Source organism: Penaeus monodon, chromosome 1 (assembly GCF_015228065.2).
Source record: "Penaeus monodon isolate SGIC_2016 chromosome 1, NSTDA_Pmon_1, whole genome shotgun sequence".
Lineage (NCBI taxonomy): Eukaryota > Metazoa > Arthropoda > Malacostraca > Decapoda > Penaeidae > Penaeus > Penaeus monodon.
Genome location: NC_051386.1, coordinates 507,124 through 524,623, shown reverse-complemented (window position 1 = coordinate 524,623; position 17,500 = coordinate 507,124). Strand labels below are relative to the sequence as shown.

The 17,500-nt window shown below is 35.1% G+C and overlaps 2 protein-coding genes across 3 annotated transcripts in view; one reads left to right on the top strand and one right to left on the bottom strand.

The window, feature by feature from the left end:
- The window catches only part of LOC119575376 (adenosine 3'-phospho 5'-phosphosulfate transporter 1-like), a 28,361-nt gene extending 24,938 nt beyond the window's left edge, over nucleotides 1-3,423 (top strand). For both annotated transcript variants that reach the window (XM_037923076.1, XM_037922993.1), the window contains exon 9: nucleotides 2,492-3,423. Coding sequence is in view for 1 of the 2 variants with exons in the window: in XM_037922993.1 (XP_037778921.1) it covers nucleotides 2,492-2,518 (27 nt within the window). In the remaining variant the exon portion in view is untranslated. The remainder of the gene's footprint in view (nucleotides 1-2,491) is intronic.
- A 4,831-nt stretch (nucleotides 3,424-8,254) lies between these two features.
- The window catches only part of LOC119575293 (transcriptional adapter 1-like), a 9,894-nt gene continuing 648 nt past the window's right edge, over nucleotides 8,255-17,500 (bottom strand). The window contains exons 2-8 of the mRNA XM_037922870.1: nucleotides 15,754-15,915; nucleotides 15,477-15,611; nucleotides 14,599-14,814; nucleotides 13,089-13,237; nucleotides 12,590-12,752; nucleotides 9,048-9,233; nucleotides 8,255-8,621 (exon numbers count right to left, since the gene is read on the bottom strand). Coding sequence (XP_037778798.1) covers nucleotides 9,057-9,233; nucleotides 12,590-12,752; nucleotides 13,089-13,237; nucleotides 14,599-14,814; nucleotides 15,477-15,611; nucleotides 15,754-15,915 — 1,002 coding nt within the window. The 3' untranslated portion in view covers nucleotides 8,255-8,621; nucleotides 9,048-9,056. The remainder of the gene's footprint in view (nucleotides 8,622-9,047; nucleotides 9,234-12,589; nucleotides 12,753-13,088; nucleotides 13,238-14,598; nucleotides 14,815-15,476; nucleotides 15,612-15,753; nucleotides 15,916-17,500) is intronic.

Genomic DNA, 17,500 nt, shown 5'->3' with positions numbered 1-17,500 from the left:
TTATTGTTGTTGTTATTATTATTATTATTATTAATATTATTATTAATTATATTTATTGTTATTGTAATAATAATAATAATAATAATAATAATAATAATAATTATAATTATAATAATAATTATAATAAATTATTATCATCATTATCATGTTCAATATTATTACCACCACCACCATGATTAATATTTTGATTACTATGATTGTTGTATGATGATAATTATTATTGTAAGAATGATAATGATAATATTGGTAACACTGATAATAATGACAATTAGAATAACAACAATGATGATTATTATTATTCTTTTGTATGAATTACATAGAGCAGTGAGGATAATTTCCCTTTAGTGGCTGATGAACTAGAGTTTTGATGTTTAAAAATTTAGAAGTGCTGCTGTGACACCTTATTTATAAATTCACTTGTGTGTGAATAGTTTCATACATAATGGTTCTACAGATGCATATCATGTAGCATGTATTAGAGTACAGTTTTACTTTCTTATTCTGATGTATTATTTAGTGTAACGGGTTTTTAATACAGAAAGCACAGAGACATGTTACACAATAACACTGGCTTTATTGTGATCAAGTGATGGTGCGATATTTGTGACATGACTTGGGGATTTTGTGCACAAATTCGGGGCACGTTTTCACCCTTTGCAATGTAATTCTTTGTTGTTTTTTCAGTAGAAGTATCTTAGTGGTGGAGGTGAAGGAAGGAAGTAAATTCCTTTATATTGTAGTGTGTTGTTTGTACATGGTGATTGTTTTTTTTTTTTTGTTTTTTAGATTTTAAAAACTTTATTTATTGATATATTTATTTACTTATTTAATCTGTATTTATTTGATGTGATTACAGAATGTGCTTAGGGTTCTGCTTAGGGTTCTGGTGCGTGCTATTAATTTAGTTGATTGACGTTATGTATCCAGGTAGAGTTTTTTTTTTTTTTTTTTTTTGACACCAATCAGAAAGTTTATTAAAGCCTTGGATTATTAAAAAGTTCTTTTGTGAATATTGTGCAATACAGGATTACCCTGTGGAGAAAAAATTTAGAGTGAATGTTGGGAAAGTACAGTTATGTTATAGATTAGCTATTTATTTAATTTCAAGTTTGTCAATGAAAATAGGGCATTTATTAGATCAAATTCTATGTATTGTGGCTTTCAATCCCCTTATTCTGCAATGGAAGGCTGGTCTGTGCACATTCCCTTGTAAGATGAAATTACCCTCAATATTAGGAAATTTTGCCTCCCCCCCCCCCCCCCCAACTGTGGTGGCCAATATACCTATCCTCCCACAACAAATTACTTTTCAAGGGCAAAATGAGTTGTCTGAGGCACAAGACTAGATGCTATTATATAGCATCTTATTTTCATGTTTGTCTTAACCCCTGGAAATCATTCCCCTTTGCCCTCCAGTTTATCAGCAGAAAGAGCACTGGTTGTGGTAAGGAGACCTGTTTTGTTTATATTTTAGATGATGCAGACCTCTTATTTGTAAACAAAGTGGGCAATATTCTGCCTTATTTTGCCCAATAAGGGAGGGAACTTATCCCTATCTCCTGATGCCAAGGATTTACCAGCTATATCCTGATTTTTTTTTTCTTTTTCCTTTTTCTTATCTTTCTGATTCACAGCTTACAGGAACAGTATATGCACAGAGTGTTCTTGAACTAGAGGGGTGAAGAGCATGCATTACAGTATTATACTTTATATGAAATGAACTGTGCAAAGTGCTTTTTTTTAAAGTTTGTGGGTCATTTCAAGTGATTGAGCTTTATGATAAGAAAGTTTCCTTAGGCATTAATACATTGGGGGGTATATAAATGTGTATGTATATGTATTTGTATATATATATACACATACATGCATATGCACATGTACATACATATGCATGTGTGTATGTATGCATGCATTCATACTTCACTCTCACTCACTCACTCACTCACACACTCACACTCAAAACCCATACACATGCATGTATAATTTTTCTTTTCTTTTCTTTTAGAATGTTAAGACAACATCATCCCCTGTACCTCCCTTTTTTTTTTTTGCCTAATGGCAGTGTCATTCTAAAAAGCTACCTTGAATTATATAAAATATCTTTCAAAGCAAAGGGTACAAGGAAACGAGAATATAAGTGTGACCTGCAAATTGAGCTATCCTTTTGAATATATATAGATGTTCCTCCCCAAGAAGCCAGTGGGGGTTTGATTTGCCAGATTTGGATGGAGACTTTGGCCCTGCAGAAGTGACTCAGAAATCATAGTTGTATTGTGATTGTGATTGCTATAACTTGGGTTAAGCGCTGGGTTTAGATAAAGTGGCATTACTTTTTGGGCATTTTTTTCTTCTTCAGTAAGGTGACAAGACTGTAAAAAAAAAACAATAACAACAACTACAACCACTACATACAAGAGCTGTGTGTCTTTTTCAAGTGATTTTTGAAGAATATTTAAAGATGTAGAAAGCCTAACTGACAACTGTTTTCCAGGGATCTATCAAGTTGAAGAAAATTTAACTTTTGTTTTTAAGAAAAATGAATAATAATCATGCAAGATATTCAAGTTTTGAATCACAAGCTGCATAATTGTTATAAAGAAAAAATCCAAGATCTACTTATTCAAGAAGAGAAGATTTTCATGTTCAGAAGATCGCAAAATAAAATAATAAGTGTGTGTGTGTGTACATGTGCGTGCGCTTGTGTGCATGTGTGTTTTAAAAGCCAGCAGACAATGGTTGAAAGGCAAGAATTATTTATTTAGTTATTTTTGCTATTATTTTCTTTTTCTTTAAGAAGAAAAAGAAAGAAAAAGAAAAAAAATCAGTAGATTGGTGTCAGATTTAGGATTCATTCATCTAGATTTGTTACTTGAAAATGTGAACATTATTATTATTATTATTTAAACTGTAGAATTTTTCCAAAAGCTATTCTTTAAAAAGCTACCTGCAGGAAAGGTTAATGCTCTAAGAGATATGAAAATACGAAAAGGAACAGATATAATAGCACTGCACTGTATTCTATAACAGGTATTATTAGTGAGTTATGTATGTAATCAAGATTATTAAATTTAGTATGTTTTCCTTTTTCAAAAAGGAATCTTAAATATTATTCACTCTTTTCATGACAAATTATTTAAATTTTGGACATTTGTGATTGTCTATACAAATTAATTATTATTATTTCTTAGAAGTGCACAATAATGATGAATGGAATAGGTATGAACACAATGTAATGTCTGAAAATATTGTACAGTAGTAATTAGGCTATAATTATTTTAATATATTTTGATTGGTGGTGGTTATATTTTATATATTGTTTCAAAGAGTGAAAAATTTTATATTTTATTCTCTCCTTTTTTTGGTAAATATTACCAAAAAGCCATCAAGATTGTGATTGCAACAAATAAATATTTGTGTATGAAAGCAGTTGCTTAATTTTCCTTGTTTATTTTTGTGTTTACTACCCCCAAATCCCATGCCATTGTTGTTGTTGGGGGTTTAGGAAATGGAGACTGAGGTTAAATGTTGGGGATCTCTGCCTTGGGCCTCAGCCCTTGGTTCAACCCATTTTGCCTGGTCTTTACTTCTCCCCCTTTCCTTTTCCTTCTCTTCTCCAACTCCTCCTATCCATTTCCTAAGACATGAGAGCCAGAGTTCACTGGATAGAAGAATGGCTTTGGGTCAGTCCTGAATGGCCTCAGGGTGCCATAGGTACGGTATTCCCGTTTAGTTATCTAGCCTTTACCCCTCACGGAGTCCTCGAGGGGTTAGCCATTTACCTTTCCCCACATACTCCAGGCTTGATTTTGCACTTTATCAGCTAGTCCCGCAGTATCAGTTTCCTGACCCTTGGCTCTTCTTTAAACGCAACTCTGAACACTGCAACTACTTCCTTCTCCTCAATACCTTCCTCTGTCCCAACATCAACAGTCTTTTTCATTTTTGACCCCCTCCTCCCACATTATAACTCTTCATCCTTATTGTCCACTTCCCTGCAACATTACCTCACTCAACACGGCTCCCTCTTCCTCCTGTCTTCATCCTTTAACTATTTCTACCTCTACAAATCTTTCGAGTACTCTTTATCCTTGCAAAGTAGGATTGATTTTTTGTGATTCCCCCTACAACCCCTTACCCTGATAATACTCTCCTTTTCCAACAATGTCTCCAAAAACAAGTAAGCTTAGTTTCCTTCCACAGCCAGTCTGATTGTGCACACCTTGTCACAGTTATATCAGAGTCCCAAGCTCATGCTTTATCTACCTCTGACTGTCCTCACTGGCAAACCTATTCCTGCCCAGCCCCACTCCTCCCTTAACCTGTTACTGCCAGGTTGTGTGTAGCTGTCATAACAAACCATGTGGTCTGTAGGGTATGGCTATACATATGGCACCACACAGTGTCGAACAGGAAGTTTCGCTACATGTAGCAGACTCCCGTGGCTGGACGTTGCCAGAAATTGCCAGAGTCTATGACACCGAGAAATTTCTAATACCCATCATTGAGGGGTTAACACTTGTTCTGGAACTGTTTCCATATCTCTGGCTGATTGCCCTGTCTACAATAAGGATTGATCAGACTGTGAAAATTATCTGTTTGTCTGCCTCACTAACTATAATGCAGTAGCACAGTGCTACACTATTCCTCCTAGAGGCTGCCAAATGTCCTACCCAAAGCCAGGCAGGAAGCACTCTGACTAAGTTTTTCTCTTGCTCCTTTCTCCCCAAGATGTTTCTACATCTCCCCCAGTATCTCTTCCTCCTACAACTTCAGCTCCCACTTCTACTCCCTCCCTCTCCCTAGTCATATTCTTTTGCTATTCTAATTCCAAATGCTAGTTTCTACCCCTTTCTCAGTGCCTACCCCTCCCCTTTCTTGCTCTACCCATCACACCAGTCAATGTAAATGTTCCACCTCAATTTCTACTGCTACTTCTCCACCTTCATTTCTTAGACCTCCCCAACCACCTCTCTTTCAGAAACTCTTAATTTAAAAAAATTCTAATCATGAAAAAAAAACATGACTATCTCTCATCCATCCTCTCAATCTCTCATTCCATCTACACTCAAAGTACTGACATCCATCTTCCTCCTTCCATGTTCCCCAAAAACCTCTACTACAGAATGTTATTATTTTAGAGTAACCCAGATATCACATATTTTCCATTAGCTTACATTACTTTTTGTGTGATTAGTTAATGCGTAGCATTGTCACAATGCTGAAATGCATATGGAATATTTTGAGTGAAACTGTTAAAACTTAACCCATTCGCCCCGTTTGGCATCTATTCTTGCCATGCTCTCAATGGACGCCAACACGTTTGGCATGTAATCTTGCCATGGCATCTATGGGCCCCGTAACGTTTGGCACGTATTTTTGCCTTGATGACTGACCATAGACTGACAGTTTATTATTTTTTTCAACCTAATACTTGGCTCTGTTACTAGTCTTATTTGACTGGTTGATAAATATGTGACGTATGTAATTTATGACATATGTAATTGTCGTAATTATTTATGACTTGTAATCATGTGATTTGTTCACACTAGATTGCATGATTATGATGTACCTTGACCTGACTGGCTGGAAACTAGTAATTGCTGTGATTGGTGCATCAGGTCACATGGCGTGATCTGATTGGTTAGTCATGTGAATAAAAGGTCAGTCAAAGGCTCATTCCAGCAGAACGATCGCAGCCATGGAAGGTATGAAGGTATATTCTCTCTTACAAGTCTTGTACTAAAGAAAAAAAAACTAAACTTACACAGTGTGACATCACATATCAATACAAAGCTATTTTTGAGCATCAAAGTGAAGCTACATTCACTTTTGCTTTTCTTCCTTTTCTGTTGAATGAAATGATAAAAAACATGGTGTGATCTCTTATATGGACAATGCACTACTTCTTAGTATCAAAATGATATTTGGCTTGCTGCTCTGCTTCATTTGAAAGTTTGAAAAAAACCCACAAAAAAACGGCTAAGTCCATACTTTTACATCTCGTGCAAAAACAACACTAACTTTTAGCATCAAAGTGTTGATGTCATCTGATAGTATAGAGAACTTGGAAGCGATTCAGTATATCTCCTCAATACAAAGGCGAATAGATGCCTAGAAAAAACTATGAGAAAAGTACAGTTTCTACACATTGCCCTTATATAAAACCCAACTTTCATAATAAATCTATGGATAGATTCCTGCAAAAATTATATGATGGTCTTTGTGCCGCCGCGCCGCTCCAGAAAAAATCCCGTTGCGGCGGCCCACGCGGCTGGCAACTATTACCGTGAGCGGCGCTGAGCGACGAGCGAAAAATTCCGGGGCGAATGGGTTAATGGGAAAGTTAAATTTTAAAAAGATCAAGCATTTTCCAATGCAAGGTAAACATAAGTAACATTATTACCACTGATATTCCTATACTTTCAACCAAACAGTATTGGCAAATGTTCTAGTGAGATTGTGTATACAAATGTAACACATGGAAACTGAAAGTAAATCTCTGGGGATGCTGGCTTGAAAAGTATTTTCACTGAGACATTCCCCCACAATAAATCACTGATTTCTCAAAACTTCACATTACTTCACTAGATACTGTTTTACCAATTTGTTTTTTAATAAACTACTTGTAAAAATGATGTACGTCTGCAAAATATGTACTTTTAGCAATCTTTCAATTAAACTCCACTTATTGCTGCTATGGAAGAAAATAGACATTGAACCATGGAAAACAGAAAATGGCAGCACCTGGAGCAAGAATGTACATGAAAAAATAATCAGAATGGCTATAAAAAGAAAAAAAAGTCCTTGTAATGCAAGCCAAAATATATGCCCTTATTTCCCCAATCAAAATATTTGTGATCACATTAGGCAAAAATAAGTAAAGGGGGAAAAAAAAAAAAAAAAAAAGAAAGAAAAAAAAAAAAAAAAAAAAAAAAATATATATATATATATATATATATATATATATATATATATATATATATATATATATATATATATATATATATATATACATAATAAAGCATATTAAAAATTATTCAGTCATTGTCAAACTGCATATTTCCCTGTAGTACAAAAACAATAACATCATAATTCAACAAGTACTTAAAATGAAGGTAAATATTAAATACAGAGAAATTTACTCAATGATAAAGCTTTTTCATGTCTATAACTGCATGTAACAAAAGTAAGAATTCACAAGTTACCCTCGGCCACCTACATTTACGCAACATCAAGAAAAATAGGAAAGAAACTCTAAACACATTCTGCTCTCCTCTAAATGGTCTCTCCCACACAAAAGCCAATTATCCTATACTTTGTACATTCTACATATCTATCACGTATAAACAAAATGTCCAGCAAGCCATTTAATCTATTTTTACAAAAGTCAAAGGCAGTGTTTGGTTTGAATGTTACAGAGAAGATAATTTCACTGAATCTGATATCAGTCATAGTTAGTCAATGAATTCCTGTTATTTTCCAATATATATGAAGATAGAAGTGTGTGTGCTTTGGTGATAAGAAATACAAGTAAACAATACTTTATATATTGTAGAAAATACTTGAAAAAATTGCCTTTATGTAATAGTCTCTTCAGTGGGCAAAAATTCATCAGATCTGACATAAACAGTCATAATTTACTTTGTCCCATCAAAAGCTGCTGGAAATGTATACAATAAATTTGTTGTGTTGGGCAACAGAAGGTTAACCCTTTCCCTATGGCTTGCAAAAACAGTTAACTAATCCAAGGGAGAGGTTTGTTATCATGCCTTCCTGCTCAGCTCACTTTTGTCATATTGGATTTAATTACTTGGTTACTTATTTACTTATGTAAGTGACCAAGTCCAAACTCTGTCTGCAGTGCGGCTGAAATTATCTATGACATCTATGACATCACTACATGCCATCTGCAGTGTGGCTGAATTGTGCCATGGCATCACTACATACTGTCTACTGTGAATGAGTTAAAAAAAAAATTTAGGCTAGACTACAAACTCAAAAATTTGAACTATACAAACAAAAACTATGTAATCTTTTACCAGATGATAAGAATGAATCCCTTGAGTTTTATAATAATTTTCAGTAGTACACTCAAACTTATCTACAATAACAGCATTTTGAGAAATCATACTTTGTGATATAGAGGGGGGGGGGTCACCTTTAAAGGTACTCATTAACAATGAAACATTTCTATTTTCTTTAATTTCTCTTACTATGCCTTTCTTGTTCATCTACAACAGGTATTGAATGGTACTGATTTTTTTGTTTTTATTGATAAATATACACAGAAAAAGATATGTGAAAAGTGTTCTCTCTGCATGTTCACTCAAGTTCTGTTTTGGTTATATCAGGCTAGGTTTGAACATTATAAATAAGAAATGCAACATTAGAGAAAAGAGAGAGAGAGAGAGAGAGAGAGAGAGAGAGAGAGAGAGAGAGAGAGAGAGAGAGAGAGAGAGAGAGAGAGAGAGAGAGAGAGAGAGAGAGAGAGAGAGAGACAGAGAGAGAAAACAGTATGCATGCTGAAAATCTTTTATGATATCAAGTATCTTTGTACTTAAAAAAATATGTTTTCTTAGCAGCATATGAACATCCTAAACATCCAAATGAGGAACAGGTATCTGAAAATAAAGGAATATTTGAAAGAGCGACTAGTAATAAAAAATGTCCAAGAACTAATAATCTAATTTTTCTAAGAGTCAGTGATATTTTCATCAGCACTGCCAACTTACAGCTACCACTACCACTTTTACTTATGACCACATAATTAAAGAAGTATATAGTATCAACAACATCATTTAATTTATTACACTCCTCTGAATTCTTAACATCCACAAGTACATGGAACTTCAACCTGAAATACTGTTAAAACTACCAGTTAAGCAAATAATTTCAGGCTAATTTTTTCTGATCTACTTCTATCTTACTTTAAGGTTCTTACAGCCTTTATCAACAATCTTCAAGAAAGTAGTTTCATTTCCCAGCTACTTAAACTTAAAACAGTCTGAAGAAAAGCCCAGGAAAAAAAGAGTGACTGCTTGACCAACCTGACACAGCTACGAGACAGGATTGGCCGCCAGCCGATGCTCCTTCAGTGTGTCTCTGAGGGAAGCCTCTTGGGCTGCAATGGCTTCCTGCTCCACCTCACCCCAGCTAGGGTGCCAAAGCCTCGAGGAAATACGCTCCAGGCCTAGCGCATACACCGAGTGGCATGGAAGCACACTCTTCTGGACCTGTTTGTGGGAGGGAGAAATGGTTACTATTATCATTATTTATACAGAAACCTTATTAAAAAATACCATTATTTGTTTATTTACATTCATCAACTCTGATACTTTCCTATACACTAAATATTTGGTATTACTGAAAAAGTCATTTCCTGGTGTGTAAAATTGAGCCCTTTCAACACCACAGATTAAATTTGCAGTCTGTTAAAGTTAAAATTTGGGGTTGAGCTAACCCCTTGCCAATCACTACCACCCATGCCAAACTAACGCTCATATTTAGAGACACTTGGGACACATTAAATGGAGAGCCAGAGTGGCATCTTGCATCTATCAGCCAATCACCATTGGCTGTGGCGCAAGACAGCTTGAGATATTGGCTGACTGGCATGAAATGTCGGTTCAGTTCACCATCTGAGGTGTCCAGAGAGTCTCTGCAAATTTTTTTATGGCAGCAACCATGTGTGTCTGGTTGCTGGAGCAAAAAATTAAAAGCATAGGAAACAATGTTATGGCTGAACCATATAAATGATTCTTTGATCAAGGAAACTGAAAAAAAAGACTTCATGCCTCTTTTAGAAAGCTGTCTCTCTTCAATGATTGTAGATGACCAACTTTCTTACTTGGACATTTGCCACCCAGTACATGGGCTTCCTACTTCATGGCAAACACCCATGAAAACACCCAGTCAACCTTAAATTGCCCAGCATAATGAATGTGTCATGCAAGTTTCCACTAGTTTTCATTGGGAGATTGCAGATTTAGTGCCCTCTGTGTCAGATTTGATGAATTCCTGTACAGAAGGAGAAGGGGGACAGACAGAACTGGATATATCTCATTTAGGTTTTGTTTGTTGCCAACATGTTATTCAACTTTACCCCATGGTCAAATATTGATTTCATTGTTTTGTGGACAATAGGACTATAATAGCAAGATTATGAAAAATTATGAAGTCTGAACCAACATTACACTTCTTGCAAAACTGGGATGGAAGAAAGGGGATATCACTGATGCAATGGTTAACGTTACAGAGAGCTCCAAAGAATTCTGTGGTTTACAAATAGAAGGAAGAGGTGGAAGATCACTGTCACATATATATATCTATATATTCCAGCCAATTCCTGCTATTTACAGCTGTTTCACTTGATCATCACAGCTGAATACTTCCCATGGTGGCCAGATTGTCGTTAAGTTCTCACACTTCCACTGAGATGTTGTTAGTCTTAACCTCTTTAGCAGCCATTTGGCAGCAGTTTGTGGTCCTTGAAGTGTGAGTGAGCACAACTCAAGGTAGTGCTACAAAGCCCACAACAGAATTCATCATAAATAATGATGTAGCTTAGTATTAAAAAGATTATCTTAAAAAAAAAAAAGCAAGCAAGCAATCAAGCTAGCTCCAATTCAATGTTTTACATATTTCATTGGTTTATTAATTTTTTAACTATGGACAAAATGGTTTCCTCCCTGTGAAAAAGTTGCTATGCACTGTGTAAAGCCCAAGATGTAATTTTGGAGGCAGATGGAACAGGCTAATTCTGTTCAGAAAATCTAAGAATGTCTTCTTCATATAACTTTTTAAAAATTGTATTCTTTTATTCTTTGCATTAAAGAAAGAAAGAAAGAAAAAGAAAAGAGAAAAATCTTATTGTATTTCTCTCCATTACACAAAATGCAACAATAAAATCAAAATAAAATAGATGTTATTTTTGCAATTCTGATCAAAGTTGTTTCCTCTTTATAGAGCTGCAGAACCCTAAGCTGTTTTACAGTTTGCTCTGTCTCGAAAAATCTTAGCTGAATGGCTTTCTCAGTCATTGGCTTTTCCCCTGTTCAGCTCTGTAAGTCCATCAGTAAGTTCATTCTCTCCCTTCAGTGATACTGTGGCTAATGACCTAACTTAGGATGGTGCCTGGACCTGACCACTTTGAGAACAGTGGTCATTTGACTTGCTTTCCTGCAGGTTCTCTCTGTTTGCCCTGGAATCAGTAAGCAATACTCCTTCCAGGACACATGGCATAGGGCTCCCATAATCTTAACAACCTCCAAGTGTAGCAATAAGACACTGACTGGTACCCGCAGCATGAATGATGGAGCTGACTGAAGGATAAAATTTTAGTTTCAACCAGCCTCAGACTTTTGAAACTATTTTTTTTTCTAATGGAATATTAGTTGTTTAGCATTGCTATGCTCTTGTTTTCTGTCACATTTGATTTGTTGATGAGTGATCTATAGGGGGATAACTGCAGTGATCTCCACCTCTGCCTCTAGTCAAGGCAGAAGATGCTGACACTTTTTCAATCTCACAGGAGGTGGGAGATGCCCAGGATAGGGCAAGTCCAGACCTTAAGCCTATAACAATTTTCTGAGCAAATATCATATTTGTACATTTGCTGTGTGGGACAGCCAGGCATAAAAGCCAAACAATAATATAAACAAAACAAATAATGTGAGAAAAGATAAGAAAAGGGTAATTACGAATATATATCCTAAACACAAATAGATAATAATGAATGACTGCGGAAATTTCAATAAATATATAAACATTTCATAAAGATCAAATCAAAAAAATTTGATGAATGAATAATACTAAATAAATATAAATATAATACTGAATAATTAAACGAATAACATTTTCTTAATAATACAGATGTAACTAGTATGAAAGTCAATGAACCCTATTCATGCTGACAAATGTCGAAAAGGCAATGAATGAGAATGAATATCATCTCAATACAAGAGATGCATTTATCGGGTTTCGATTATATCTTCTACAGAAATACATGAATAATACTAAGACTTATATTGGCTAACCAATTAAATAATCAATATATATATATATATATATATATATATATATATATATATATATATATATATATATATATATATATATATATATATATATATATATCAACAACAATACTATAATTAACATATTGTAACACAAACAGATAATCAAATTGAGGGAGAAGAAACGAATAACCAAAAATTGATGGAAGACAGAAGAGGAGAGGAAGAAGGATGTTGTTTCTGATAATAAGTCTGTCTATGGTATAATCACACTCTCGATAATAAATCGTGTACAACAACTACACTGTAAATTATCATACTATAATAACTACAGCTGGCATATAACTAACTAATTTACAATATAACACTGTTTACAGGAAACTTGTCATAATCTGTCTGCTTATCTACCTGAAAAACAAACAAATGTCAGCAAAACAAAATTAACCTAAATTAAACTAGAAAAAAAAGTGAAGAAACAAGAAAGAGCAAAAGGAGAAATATGAGAAAAAAAAAGTAGAAGAAGAAGAAACGAGACGGAATGGAAGGGGAAACCAACGTCACAAACACCCCCTTACCTGCAAAGCCTCAAACAAGTCGAAGCAATTAATGGGAGGAAGAGGATTCTCAACTGGCAGTGCGCAGGAAGCCAAGTGTGCTGCGTTCTGGTCTGCCGAGTCCACAGTTGGCCAGATGGGTCGGTCACCCAGCTCCCCTCCCTCACCCATAGGGAGGCCCAGGCTGGCGGAGATAGAAGGCGTTACGTGTTTGGCAATATGTAAATACATGCGCAATTTCCCCCCTTTTATGCCTGTTTGTATCAATTTTCATCAGTCTGTGTCTGTTTCTCTACTTCTCTATATATCTGTAGTTGCTTCTCCTGTAAAGTATTAAGAGGAAGAAGAAGAAGAAGAAGAAGAAGAAGAAGAAGAAGAAGAAGAAGAAGAAGAAGAAGAAAAAGAAGAAAAGCAAAGCAAAGCAAAGCAAAGCAAAGCAAAGAAAAGAAAAGGAAAAACAGGAAAGGAAAAAAGTAAACAAATAAAAAAAATAAAATCTTGATTACTAAACCACACCCACCTTTCATTCGTCCAGTCATTGAGTGAAGCAGTATTCCTCAGCCAGGGGTTAGGAGGCGTTGTGCCCAGGGAGTGAATGAAGCGCCCTTCTCTCATGCGATACCCTCGACGTCTGCTCACCGTCGCCATCAGGATGTTCTTCAGACATTGCTGGGGTGGGTGGAGGATGGCTTGTAATCCTTAATCTAATTCTTTAAAATATCTTCATTTTCCATAGCAATTTGTCTGATCAGGATCCCTAATTTACTCTTCAAAAAAAGGCTTCAGTTTTTAATTATGAATGACCTGAGAAGTTTCAATAATGTCTAGTCCATTTATAAAACCTTTTTCCGCATAAATAGCAATATGATCAATTAAATGATTAACACTTAAAAAAAAAAAAAAAAAAAAAAAAAAAAAAAAAAAAATCCTGAACCATAATTCAAATATCTACATTTTAGTACTGTAATGTCCAGCGCTGAAATATAACAAAAGTGTCTGTGAATATCACATAATCATAGACAAAAAGCAACCTGGATAAATAAAAAAATCACTGTATAACCGTGAAATAACATTCTGGTATTGAAAATAAGCCTGACTACTAACTATACTCAAAATGTAGCCTAATTAACTAGAAAAAATATAAAGAAAAGCACAACTATCCCTTACTTACCATACTTGACAGTTTATCCTTTCTATTCTATAATTACATGTCTTGGAGAACAAGTGTGACAATGCAAAAAGAATATCCTAAAGTGAAAAGTGTCGAGTTCCATGTATGGAATGCTCTTCTTTCACAGTGCGGTAGTTCTTCTGATCTCACCCTCACTAAATCCTATCACATGCCCCTCACATTCCTGCTACACTGTCATCTGATTAGGAAATGTGGCACATCAGCACACAAAACAATCACTTTAATATGCTCTGATTTGAGTCACAAAAAAACTGTTGCATTTTAGGAATCTGTGGATGAAAGTGTGCAAAGATGAATCTTAAAAAGACAATAATGGAAAACCTTTATTTTCTGTCCACATTCTCCCTCTGCTGTCTACATAATGGACACTTGTTTTTAAGGGGTTAATGTTACATTGCTGTTAAAATATCACACTATACAATAATAGTTAATTTCATAGGCCTATGGACTAAAAGGATTTGTTATACAATTCAAGTTCTCTTCTCACTTTCTGGTTGAAGTTACTTAATATCATTCATGCCAGTATTTCAGGTATATGTAAAAATTATCCAGTTAATCTCTGAACCTAATATCATAACAAAGTTGAATGTCAGTAAATCTTAGTACTGACAAAGCAACCTCAACAAGACAATGCAAAAACAAATGTAAAAATAGTCTCCTAAAATGCAACAGACTTTAAATAAAATAAACAAAATCTCCCCCTCCCCCCAAAATAAAGAAAAGAAAAGAAAAGAAAAGAAAAGAAAAGAAAAGAAAAGAAAAGAAAAGAAAGAAAGAAAGAAAGAAAAACAAAACGATAAAACAACTTCCACCCAAAGCAAAGTCTTCAAACACATACCTGAGTGGCCTCTTGCAGAATGTTGGCAACATTGTCCCCTACTTGCGTGATGCCGTGGTCCCATGCTGCCAACAACAAACGACCTTTGAGGGGCCCTGTATCCAGCAGGCACAAGGAACGGGAAAGGTAGCCAGCCCCTGAGTCTATGATGGCCTGGGGCTCACGTAGAGTGGCCGTGGGGGCCGTGTCTTGGACTGTTACTGGCTCAAAATTACCCTGGAGATTGTGAGTCACGTAATGCTTTGGATCAGTGAGATCGGCACAGCAGGGAGAAATGTCTAAGGCTAGGTAGGAGTCAAGGGGTGAGGAGATTCCATGAATGTTCACTAATCATAATGATGATGATGTTGACAGTAACAATAATAACAGTATTGATAATAATAACAATAATAATAGTGATAATAATAATAATAATAATAATAATAATAATAATAATAATAATAATAATAATAATAATAAAAATAATAATAATAATAAAATAATAATAATAATAAAAAAAAAAAAAAAAAAAAAAAAATAATAATAATAATAATAAAAACAAAAATATTAGTAATGATAACTATAATATCAATAACAAAAACTATAACAATAATAATAATAATAATAATAATAATAATAATAATAATAATAATAATAATAATAATTACAATAACAACAACAACAATAATAGTAATAATAAAATAAAAACTAAAATCCCTTTCATTCTAAATTCAGAGTTAGAGAGATTCAATTCATTCCTAAACTATACAACATTCATACTACTCTGGAAATGATGCAATTACACTGCATTTACACTGAATCTATAACACATCTGTATCACATACTCCTTCCTCAGAAACCTAAACTCTTAAAATAAAACCTAAGAAAAAAGCTCTTACATCATGTGTTGGTCGCGAAACTTTGTTCTTCTTCTTGGGTTTAATCTTTTTGCGCTCAACAGCTGGAGTCGAATAGATGTTAAGAGATGTATTGTGATCCCGCATGTTGGAAGTGCCTTGTCCTGTGTCCACTCTCTGTGTTTGGCAACAATACATATTATTAGTAAAATAATTGAAATGAAAGATAGGGATATCATAGAAATAATCTTTGCAAGATTATCACAGAGAAATTAAAACAGTAGTATAAAGCAATTACATTGATAATTCTAACACCCACCTGTTCTTCATGCCTGTGGTATGACTCAGAACGTGAGGTAGAGGAAGATGAGCTAAAGAGCTGGCATTTTGTTAGGATGGCTAAGAGGAACTCGTTGTGCAGGTGTACAGTATCAATTGCAAGAAGTTCTCTTGCTAATGAGTCAAATTCCTCCTTTGATAGCTGTTGGAAAAATATGATATCAGTTTCACTTTATCTTTCTGACTAGTGTTACTATATAAATTATTAATGAAATTAATGACAATGACATCTGAACTTTGCATTCAGTTTTCTCAAACATTTCAAAATAAGCCATCAGCATCTGGGAAATACAAAAAGGCAATTCCATCTTTCTTTTCTCTTTCATTTTGCAAGCTCAAAAAAAAATCTTAGCTTGTGCAGCTTAGCAGTTAGATATTAAGTCTGGCATGAGAAACTAGAATACATAAGAGATAAATCATAAAAGGAAAGGAAGTAAACCCTCTCTATTTCTTTACTTCAATTCATATTTCAACCTAATGCCTCTGGGTGGTTTCCTGATGTGAAAGCCCTCTCTCCTGTTCATAGTGGCCTGAGCCCTGTTGCCAGGGGATTGTGTTGGCACCATAGCATGCGCAGCATGACTGAGCATGCCACCAGAAAACAGTATCGGTGCCACCAGAAAACAGTACCGGTGCACCATGGAATAAAGTCCAGGCATGCATGGTATCTATGTACATACCATGCAGCAGAAAGTTTGAATATTTCAGAAATATGTCTGAAAAAAATGCTCTTGCCATCAATGCTTTACACACCACCATGAGCCTTGTATGACAGAAAATAAAGTATTTGGTAAATACTCTAATTTCTGACATGTTACTAGTTAGTTTGAATATTCTATCCTATGTCCTACAAAACTATCACAAAGAATGCATCCATTAGGAACAATCTTATATGTTCTTTTATTTCATCAGTATTATATATAATTTTCATTATTAGACTTTTTGAGGAAATTACTTTTCATAACATGAAAATTTCAAGCACAACTTCTATCTTCTGCAAATGTTTTTCTGCATCAAATTTCTGCACAGATGATTTGCAATTTTGCCCACAATAAAATGGGCATTGAACTGCAACTGTAACTAGTGGGAGAGGTAGTACCTTACCCCAGCAAGGGCCCTCTGGCTAAGGACATGTCCCTACTGGAAGACCTGATTCTCTTCGCTAGCTGTATGGCAAGCTTCCTGTCCGGCCACAAGCCTAGCCAGCATACAGGATAAGAGAAGGTATCTGATTTCAAATCCCCTGCTGCCTTGTAGGGTATGCCCTTCTGGCAAAGGCTAAGAGAAGGTGACTCTGATTTCAAATCCCCCTGCTGCCTTGTAGGGTATGCCTCTTCTGGCAAAGGCTAAGAGAAGGTGACTCTGATTTCAAATCCCCCTGCTGCCTTGTAGGGTATGCCACTTCAGGCAAAGGCTAAGAGAAGGTGACTCTGATTTCAAACCCCCCTGCTGCCTTATAGGGTATGCCTCTTCTGGCAAAGGCTAAGAGAAGGACAACTCTGATGTAAAACCATCTGATGTAAACATAGCGACCCTCCGATTACTAGCCCCTGAGCCTTACATGAGATGAATAATTGCTCATGAAAGAAGGCCTACGGTCCGATGATGGGCTTTGGCAAGAATAAAAAAAAAAAAAAAAAAAAAAAAAAAAAAACGACAATGAATTTCAAATCAGCTCAACCACTCCTTGCATGCTTAACTTTGTTAATAAACTTGATATTGATTAA